General features: G+C 36.3%; 1 protein-coding gene across 1 annotated transcript; it reads right to left on the reverse strand.

Moving 5' to 3' along the window:
- Positions 1-773: 773 nt before the first annotated feature.
- LOC116022832 (cold-responsive protein kinase 1-like) lies at positions 774-4,222 on the reverse strand. Its single transcript, XM_031263717.1, has 7 exons — positions 3,965-4,222; positions 3,101-3,220; positions 2,866-2,981; positions 2,564-2,774; positions 2,250-2,487; positions 1,798-1,948; positions 774-1,557 (listed from the first exon to the last, which is right to left on the reverse strand). The coding sequence occupies exons 2-7, from the start codon at positions 3,168-3,170 to the stop codon at positions 1,186-1,188; spliced, it is 1,158 nt and encodes a 385-aa protein (XP_031119577.1). The 5' UTR covers positions 3,171-3,220; positions 3,965-4,222; the 3' UTR covers positions 774-1,185.
- Positions 4,223-11,236: the final 7,014 nt, after the last annotated feature.

Here is an 11,236-nt window from a genome sequence, read left to right on the forward strand (position 1 = left end):
CTATAACTTTGATATTAAATTACAAGATATTGTAAAAATAAGATAATGGACAATGTAATGAATATCAATTGATAAATTTGAATGTAAAGAATATTTGCATGAGAGAAAATAAATGTATTGTAGACACATAATTCTAAAATTAAAGAAATACATATGTATCATTTTTTGTTGTAGCTACTAATTTATGTAATTTAATAAGAGTAAATAGAGTGAGAAACTTAATTATGTCAAATTTGATTGAGATGATGTTTGAACTTAAGATCTTTCTTATAGAAATTAATGGGTAAGTTAAAAGTTAACGAAATATTAACGGAGAAGAGAATATTTAACGGAAAACTTAACGGATAATCATAAAAGTAAGGTTAAATTAGATAATCTCTATTAATAATATTAATCTGAATTATCTTAACCATCTATTTGATTAAATAATTCATCTGAACCATCCATTTGATTAAATAATTTGACCGCCATTTTTTCTACCCATTTTAGGCCTAACTCACTTTGGCTCTTATTAGCATAGTAGATATATATAGATAAACTACAGATGGTGATCCTCTAATAGGGGTGCTCTAAACCACCCCTTCAAATACAAATTAAATGGAGAACCTATCAAGGTAGCTATTCAACAACATATATATGCCAGCCCTTGAATTGGAATAGGACTTAAACATGTGGTCTTCTATCATCAAACCACAAGGAACTTGACAACACTTCTTTTTACATAAAACTCCATATTCACCATCAGTAATAAGCAACAATAAACCATCCATCCATACACAGTAAAAATACTGAAATTTTTGCATATATTCACTGCAAATGTACAAAAGCAGTAAATAATAGAAGGAAAGTTTTACATCACACAGCACCAAACTCTACTACCATAATTAAGCTTGTAACCTTACAACCCTTACTATCTAATGAGCTTCAGAACCATGCTGTACTACATTGTAGAATTCCTTATTGCAAAGAACTTCATAGTTATCGCGGGAATGGAAGAAACCAAAGTACAAAATTTCATGCTTACAACTCCGACTCCAGATGATACTATGAACACATCTTAAAACATCCGGAGTACGAAGAAGCTACACTTGTCATGAACTACGATAAGGCTCAGTCATGAAATATACACCTTCAAAATGAATGAAAGAAATTAAAGTTCATTTTTTTCACCTTGTAATGCTCGGTTCAAGTACTCCGGTCACGTATTGAGGTGAAAGTCATGGTTGCCTGTGTCATACCAGTACTCGTGTTCCCGGATGACAAGGAATTGCCCTCGTTCCCCGAGTTACTTGATGTTGTAAATAATTTTTCTTTCTTTTGAGCCCTGAGACCCATTAGTTCTGATAACAACCCCGGTTCTGATATCATCGAATCATCCACCTTCTCCTCTCCAGTCAGCATTTTCACTACAGTTGACATAGATGGTCGGCTCTTAGTCATGGCTTGGGTGCATAAGAACGCAATTTTCACATATCTACAAGCTTCATCAATATCCGTGCTTTCTATCGATGCATCAACCAACTCAACAAGCTCCCCGCTTTGATAGAGTCTCCAAGCCTGCAGATGAGTTTATGTAAACAAGCATTCCCAGATTTACTATTTAGTCCCTTTGAGTTCACGTGCACTCAATTTTAGACTGAAAGGATCGAGTTATAAGACACTAAGGTTAAAAGGTTGAATATCGGTTTGCTATTCATATGCAGTGGCAACCAATTTTTCAAAGTAAAAGTAATATTGTCGGGGTAAGTTAAGGTTCCAACAGATTATAGAAATGTACGTAACCGAATAGTCTTATACCCTTTCGAGAAGAAACTGATCACGAACGGGTAGGCGCTTGTTGGTGTTGCACCTTCCACTAACGATTTCTAAAAGAAGAACTCCAAAACTGTAAATATCTGCTTTCCTTGTCAATCGGGCACGCATTGCGTACTCAGGGGCCAAATAACCTCTGCAAGCATATAACATTGGCTTATTAAAAAAAAAAAAAAGCATTTCTGACTCGGCAAATAGAAATGCATGCAAACAGATAGAGTTGTATACTTGTTAGAGGCCAAAATGAACCATTAGACTGAATAAAACGGATTGAGGTGCACGTTCTATTGTTTACGATAAAGACACTCATTTCTAGGTGACTTAGCTTTGACGTGTTTACTAGCAAATTACTAGTCTACAATCAAGAACCCACGGTACCTATCCACCAATTCAGCAGTACTACCGCCCAGAATTCTGAAAATAAGAAATTAACTTACTGAGTGCCTGCAACGCGAGTGCTGACATGAGTAGCATTAATTGGGAAAAGTTTCGCGAGACCAAAATCAGCAATCTTTGGAGTGAGATCTTTGTCAAGAAGAATGTTGCTTGCTTTAATATCTCTATGAATAATATGAGGTTTTAATTCTTCATGGAGGAATGTAAGTCCCCGAGCCACACCTATGCATATTTTAGAACGAGTACTCCAGCTAAACTGAATGTTGCTGTGCCCAGCACCTATAAACAAAAGAAACTCTCGTAAAGAATGCGCTTTCACTGCCAATGGAAAAGAGAGAAAGAGACAGCAAATTACCGAGAAGAGTTTGAGAAAGGCTGTTATTTTCCACATAGCCATATACCAATATCCTATGATCATCTTCCACACAACAGCCATGTAATTTCACCAGATTTTCATGTTCTACGCCCGAGATAGCTATTATTTCATTCAAAAATTCTTTTACGCCCTGAGTTGACTCAGCAGAAAGCACCTTAATAGCAGCTAAAGTGCCATCTTTTAGCCGCCCCTAACAGTCAATAAACAATTTCAGTACAGATATGAGATACGTAAATTCTTCCTAGATTGAGGAATGAAAAACGAGGAGCAAAATGTCATACTTTGTAAACAGAACCAAACCCTCCTTTTCCTATCTTATTTGAGGGGCTAAAGTCCCCCGTTGCAACCCGCAATTCTCCATACGTGTATAGCTTGGCATCCTGCCAGTTTGAAACTTCTGTACCAATTATTCAACCAACTCAGCATTAAAAATAGAAAGCGGGCACATGTATTGCGAAGTACTAATGCAAAACGGTAAGGCCATCAACTCGGGGCAGTAAAATTTTCGAAACCTACCTTCTTCAATGTCTATTTGATGCCTAGGGGGAGATGCTTTTTTTCCAAAACAGCAGAAAAAATGACTCATATCACCACTTTTTAGTCCTAACAAGCTTTAATTCACACAAATATCGCCTCCTGCCAAGATCAAACCATAACATAAGAACATGGTAAGATCAAAGTAAGAATTGTGAAAGCTATTTAGTCCTAACATAACATTTCAAGCAACTAAGATCAAAGTAAGAATTGTGAAAGCTATTGCCATCACTTGACCATCAAATCAAATAATTTCCAGCACCGACAAAAAAAAATATCAAGAAAACAGCAAATCTTGCTTCTCCCTTTCTCAAAACAATGGTTTTAAATCCTAGAAATCGAACCATAACATAAGAACATAGTAACATTTCAAGCAACTAAGATCAAAGTAAGAATTGTGAAAGCTATTGCCATCATTTGACTACCAAACCAAATAATTTCCAGCACTCCCAAAAAAAAATCAAGAAAACAGCAAATCTTGCTTGTCCCTTTCTCAAAACAATGGTTTTAAATCCTAGAAATCGCGTGTAACATATAAAATAAAATGAAATAAAATAAAAACTGAGCTTTTTTTGTTTTCTAGACCAAAACAAAACAGCATCCATACAAGGATGCCCACAAACAAACATAGGATAACAGCACAACCACCTAGGTTTATTTCCTCTCTTCCAATCTCCTGAATTCACTGTAGATAAAAGAATCTTGTCTCTCCCAACTCAACAAACCCTTGTTCCAATTTATAGCTAAACCACAGGAAAAAGAGGCTAAAATCTTAAACCAAATTTCTATCAATCTTCAAGAAGAAAAGTCAGAATAGGTCGGGAAGTCAAGAGTGGGCATAATTACCAAACGCAGAAATGAACGCCGGCCCGGCACAAGACTATGGGAAAAAGCTGCAGCTGTATATCAGTGACCGGGCAAGAAGAAAGAAACCATGAACGTAAAATCACAAGATGCAAAGACCAGCACTGCAAATGCTAATTTTTAGCTCATTTTAACACCTGAAAATTTTCAAGAATAGACCCAAAGAGAGAGAAAGACAGAATTTAAGGAAACAGGGTGGTTTGCCTGGGCAGTGGGCACCTTAAATAGTTATTGTTACAGAGAGAGGACAATTAAAGGAAATGAGAGAGAAGAAGATAGGGTCTGCTGTGTTGACTGGAATGGTAGCTCCAGCCTCCAGCTCATCAAGACGGGTCTGCCACGGTACTGCACACGAAACAGACGAAAAGTCCCTACAATATTTAATAATTGTGACAATTTTTTGTTTGGGCATTTAAATATGTGCAAGTGATTGTCAAGTTGACTTAAAATATAGGAACTAGGAAGAGTCAAATTTATGCTATATTCTCCTATAAATTTTATTATTACTCCGTATTATTATTATATATTAACTGTCTATTTTTGTATTTAATTATTAAATAAATTCTTTATTAACTCATGGTAAATACAGCTAATTTATAAAGAGAATAAAGAATGAAAAAAGTTTTGATTTTAATCAATGTGCTAGAGCTTCCTATGAATTAGAGAGAGCGGGAAGGTTGATTGTTATTTTGGATTTTTGTCAGATTTCATAAAAAAATAAAAATTAAAGAGCAATTTTAATAAAGGAAACCAATGATTTGATCTTATGGAGCAATTTGAATAAAGGAATATAACTTTTTTAGTGGTGACCAAAGAACACGTAGTCGATACTTGAGAGTGTACGTTATGTAAATTCTCCGCCTATCTTTATATAGGGAAGTGTATATAGGTTCCCAAGGTAGTGCTTGGTGGTTAAAAAGTTGAACTTAAAACTCACTTTTAGCGACAATGTAGGAGTTCAAAACTTCAAATCCTACCCGCATACAATTTAGAGATTGGGCTCAGAGAGTATGATTAGGATTAATTTGGTCTCATTATGCGTAAAAGTTATAGTAAGTGTATTTTACAAAGTAAAATTCTCAACACATGAACCGTGGTCATTATTTTTATGTATCAATCAGACTGTACCATCTGTCAAGTCACTCGATATAATCAAAATGCTCACTTTTGTGTTTTAAGTAAGAAGCATCACACACACACACACACACACACACATATATATGATGGTGTAAATACTCTTGGATATTCGTATTTGTATATGTGATTGTGTGATTTGGCGTATAGTGGCTCGGAAAATCGAGATTAAAGGTCGGAGGCTCCTAAGCACATAAATAATCTATGAGGAAAATGGGAAAAAAGTATTTTCTAGAAGCGTCTAGTGTAGTATTTATCACCGAGGAGCAGGTAGGTTCTCCTCACCTGCTTGGCATCGGCCTTGTCAAAGGGCAAGCTGTCCATAATAGGTTATTCCGTTAGGTAGTGAGCGGGGGGTGTCCCCCCTATACTACCGTTAGAGAATGCCAAGGTTGGGGCCAGCGCGCACGGCCGCGACCATAGGAGTGATTACATTACCTTGCTAGGCGAGGTTGGACTTTGCAAATTCGACTAGGGAGAACATATGTTGATGTTTGGGGTAAAGCCCCCCCCCCCCCCCCCCCATTTACCATTAACCTTGGTTCTCTAAATCTGTCATAATCCTTCCAATGATTCGTTGAAGGGTCCCAGGCCTCATTATGGGGCTCGGGTTCTCACGCATTTAGAGGAATGATTTGCTAGTCGTGGCCTTGGCTCCTCGGGGGGTCTATGGTTGCTGAGCTTAGGCTTCTCGTCCTCATGGAAGCCGGCCTAGCTAGGGCTCTCCAGCATCTCTTTTGGTCTCGGATGGGTCGGGAGGAGGGTCAACTATTGACCACCCTTGCACGACCCCCTGTAGCACCCCAATGCCAAGTTGAGGGGGCTGCACTACTCTTTGGAGCCCCTCCGCGGGGTGGGTCAACAAGGTGGTAGCTTGTTGGAGCACGAACACCCCCTCCTAGATCTCGTTCATTCGCTTACTGGGTTGCTCGACCTATTACGCCTCCTTGAGAGAGGTGGGGTAAGTGTAGGTGCTCCTTTGAGAAGCTTTGGGGTCAAGCTAAAGGGGTTCGAACACCTCCTTGGGACCCTTCCACGAGGTGGGTTAACAAGGTGGTAGCTTGTTGGAGCGCGACCACCTCCTCCTAGAGCTCGTCCACTCTCTTCTAGAGCTACTTGTCCTCATCAAGGTGAGAGTTTAGGGCTCAGTCACTAGTCTCTCCTGACCGCTCGACTCGGGAGGTCTGCTCTCGTTGTGGCTGGGCTCAGGGACCTTAGGGAGGCGGTTATAACAAACTTGGACTGTGTCTGGCTGAGCACCCCATCGGTTGGGCACCCCCGCCGAGCACCCCCTCGGACTCGGGCGAGCACCTGAGCTGAGGCATTGGGCAGTGGCCTTGGCCGAGGCCTGTGGCCTGGTCGGCCAATGCCCAAGCATAGGCTCGACCTGGGCCACCTAGGTTGAGCACGGGGATCTACCTTGGTGTCCCGGGATCCGTTTGAGTCCTCCTTACTCTGTCTTCCCGGGTCTGCTTGCTCCATTTATAATATATCCATCAACAAGTATTAATAATATACGTGATTACAAATTGAAATCAACTATATGTTATTTTCAAAATCTTAAAAGTCTACCTTATGAGAGTTTATGTGCATTATAATCTAGAATTACAAACTTACTCTAAACATTGCAAGTTTAATAATTTAGATAAAATAATAATAATAATAATAATAATAATAATAATAATAAATTACAAATTTTAATTACTCTAAAGCCTTTTTTTTTTTTTTTTGAGAAACTAGGGTGTGTTTACTAACAGGAAAATTTTCTGAAATTTCTGAAAATTTTGAGAATTTGTGAATAAGTAAACAAGAAACATGTTTACTAAAGCTATTTCTCATTTTGAAAATAGAGATCTCTTCTCTATTTTATGGAGAATTAGAAACACAAAAAAAAACTTGTTTTCTAATCAGAAAACAAGCGAATGAACAGTAAAAATAACATAACATAGCATCGATTCCTATCACAAGCAATTTTCTTTCTTCTTTTTTCGACCTCACTCCCCCTCCTCTTCCCTTGCCTCACTGCCCTCAAGTGAAAGCTTCCAGCCCAAACCATTTTCGCCTTGTCGGAGCACATGGAGCCCCGCGACACCATCATCGATGGCGGCTTCCAGCCCAAGATTTGTTATCATCCTCGTCAAGGCGGGGGCTCCCGGCGACACAATCATCGACAGCGGCAACGAGTGGTATGAGAACACAGAACGCCATAGGTGTTTCCAACCCAAGATCTGTATCTCGGCATGGGTGTTTACGGCGGCGAGGATGGAGCAAGAAACTGGAGGTGGCGACTCCCAGGTGGAGGATGAACAGAAAACAGAACATAAATTGGTATTGGTAAACAAGTTTTGAAAACCCAGAAAATTAGAAAACTTTAGTGAACAGACCCCTAAAGCTTTTTTTTTTTTTTTTTTTTTTTTTTTTTTTTAACAAGAAAACCAAAGATAAACAAATTATATTAGGAATAAAGCTCAAATTAGCCATTGAACGTAACCTCAAAGTACACTTAGGTCACTAAACGAAAAAAAGTGCAATTAGGCCACTCAACGCTCCAAATGCATGCAATTTTACCTGATAGCAGGTTACCTTCCATTTCATCCGGTTGTCTTCTTACATGGATGGTAAGTTGGCATTTTAAAATATTTTTTTAATACTAAACTTTAAAAATAAAAATAAAATAAATAAAAATTTAATTAAAAAAAAAACAAACAAACAAGTAGGCATTGTATTTTTAATTTTTTAATTATTATTTTTAAGAGAAAAGGAAGCATGCATTTAATTTTTTATTTTTTTTATTTTTAATGTTATTATTATTAAAAAATTATTTTAAAATGTCAATTTACTATCCACATAAGCAGGCAACCTAATGAAATGAAAGGCAACCTGCTATCTAGTGAAATTGCATGTATTTAGAGTGTTTAGTGGTCTAATTACACTTTTCTTTTTCTTTTTTTTTTCCGTTCAGTGGCCTAATTGCACTTTCAGGTTACGTTTAGTGACCAATTTGAACCTTATTTCATTATATTAGCCACTATTCTATTCAAATATTTCGCAACCTAAGAGGTGAAAACAACACTATTGAGCATATTCTCAAGGCAAAAACTTGTGTGAGACCGTCTCACGGATCTCCATCCGTGAGACGGGTCGGGTCACACAAGTATACGGGTCAACATGTGCATATCATGTGCCTTTTTATGTTTTTCTCCCTGCATCCAATGCTACTCGCTCTCTGCTTTTCATCCTCTGCATCGCGCCGCATCTCGCCGCACCGTCTTCGTCTCCTCCATCTCTTCCGCTTAAGTTCTCCCTCCGCCTCCTCCCATCTCTACCGCAGCCTCCAACTCTTGTAATTAACTTGATGAAGCATATTTCTTTCTTCTCTTTCCCTTAATGCTCCGATAATTTTAATTAAACACATTTAGCTCATCATAACAACAACAACACATACCATCACCTCTGCCATTCAATATCTAATTTCAATCCATCCTCCTCTCAAGCAAAGCTTCTCCATATTCAGATCTTGCTGCCAATCATCCAGCAACACCTGCTTTTCATAATCCTAAATACAAATTCAATTAGATTGCATGCAATTTTATGCAAATTCAATTAAATTGCAACACCAAGGCAACAACCAATACCACTCCATTTTTATTCTCATAATTTCCTTACTCAACCCAACCAAACTCAACCATTCTCAAACACCTTCACCATCCAATTTATTCAATTCGAGCAGATTATACTGCCACAATACTCACAATTAAAACAGTCCAATCTCAACCAATTCAATATTGAATTTTCAAACCAGATCGCACACACTTCTATCTGCAAATTATTGCCCTTTATTTTCCAGTAGCAGCACACTGTATTGCCTCTCAAACAGCAGCAAAACATACACTCAACTTCAAGCACATTCAAACCATATAAACCATTCAACCTATCCAATCAAATGACCTACAATTCCAGAAATTATTTAAAGCGACCATTACAGATTCACAATTTCTGCCACAAAGAGATCCACTATCTTATAACATTATTAAAACGAGCAGCAAGCACAGTATTTAGATGAAACTCACCTACTGTTAGCATATCTCCACTGTCATTCAATATGAGCAGCTGCTCATAGCATTTCAGAATTTCATATTAAGGTTAAATCAACATTGCAGCAATAACATTAATGCAACAATACTTCCATTCTCAATTTATTCCATTCCATTACCTAGCAGTAGCTGCCAATATTCTACTTCATAACAGAAATGAATACTCAACACTTTAACCATTAAATTTAATACTTTATAGTGCAAATATATTACTTCATATCACAAATGAATACTCAACATTTTAATCATTAAGTTTAATACTTTATAGCTTAAAACTAATACTTTTAAACACAAATGATGAATAGTCAATACATTAACCATTAAACCTAATACTTTATAGCCTAAAACTAGTACTTCATAGCACAAATGAATACTTAACACTTTAACCATTACATCTAATACTTTAACCATCAAACACAATACTTAATAACACAAATGTACTACTTCATAGCACAAATAAATACCCAACACTTAAAGCATTAAATCTAATACTTTATGGTGCAAATATACTACTTTATATCACAAATGAATGATTATGACTTTAACCATCAAAACACAAAACTTAATAGCACAAATATACTACCTAATAGCACAAATGAATACTCAACACCTTAACCATAACCATTAAATTCAATACGTAGTACTTTATAGCCTAAAACTAGTACTTTATAATACAAATGAATACTCAACACTTTAACCATTTAACCTAATACTTTATAATGCAAATATACTACTTCATGTCACAAATGAATACTCAACACTTTAATCATTAAGTTTAATACTTTATAGCCTAAAACTAGTACTTTTAAACACAAATGAATAGTCAATACATTAACCATTAAACTTGATACTTTATAGCCTAAAACTAGTACTTCATAGCACAAATAAATACTCAACACTTTAACCATTACATCTAATACTTTAACCATCGTATCAAACACAATACTTAATAGCACAAATGTACTACTTCATAGCACAAATATATACTCAACACTTAGAGCATTAAATCTAATACTTTATGGTGCAACTATACTACTTTATATCACAAATGAATTATCATGACTTTAACCATCAAACACAATACTTTATAGAGCAAATATACTTCTTAATTACACAAATGAATAACCAACACTTAAAAGCATTAAATTTAATACTTAATAGCCCAAATATACTACTTCATATCATAAATGATTAATCACAAATATACTACTTCGTTGCAAAAATGAATACTCAACACTTAAAAGGAAGAAGCAAATAGTGATAGGAAGTTACCTATGGCGAACTGCAAGAAATTAAATCGAAGAAACAAAGATTTTTATGCAGAGTTGCCGGCGGCGAAATATGTCCGGCTAAAAAATCTGACTTACTGCATGCAAACACATAATTCCTTGTTATAATGACGAACATCATGAGAGAAATTAAATAGAAGAATTTAATTGCTGGGAGAGCTGGATTGCGAGCTGGAAGGAGAAATCGAAATTTGCAGTCGTCGCTACAAATGCAAAACTCTAATGCAAATAAAAAATTGAATTCTTCAAACAATTCTTAATTTTTGCAATCAACTATGTGCGATTGGATAATATGGATCATAATTAATTTTATTTTTATTTATTCTTAACTGAGTTATTATTTCAGTTTAGTTCCAATGAGCATGAATGCTATCTCAACAGAAGAATGGAGTGCGAGAAACGGAAAAATTGGAGTGTAATAGCAAAATCCTAGCAAATTTTACACATTAAAATTATCAAAAACAAAAACTCACCTGAGATTGTGAAGAAAATGCACCTTTATTAAGATAAATTTTGAAAATTAGATGAAAAAGTGGAGGGGAACCTTCTCTCTTGCTCAGACAAGTTTTACGCTAAGAACACAGGAACGCGAAAAATGGAACAAAAACCTGATAAAATGAATTAATAAAATTGGGCTTAAAAAAGCCCATATCTGATTGTTAAAAAAAATTAGCCCAAACAGAATTGATCCATAAACTAAATATAACCCAAATTGTGTGATCCGTGAGACGGCCTCA

This window comes from Ipomoea triloba, chromosome 6 (genome assembly GCF_003576645.1).
Source record: "Ipomoea triloba cultivar NCNSP0323 chromosome 6, ASM357664v1".
Taxonomy (NCBI): domain Eukaryota; kingdom Viridiplantae; phylum Streptophyta; class Magnoliopsida; order Solanales; family Convolvulaceae; genus Ipomoea; species Ipomoea triloba.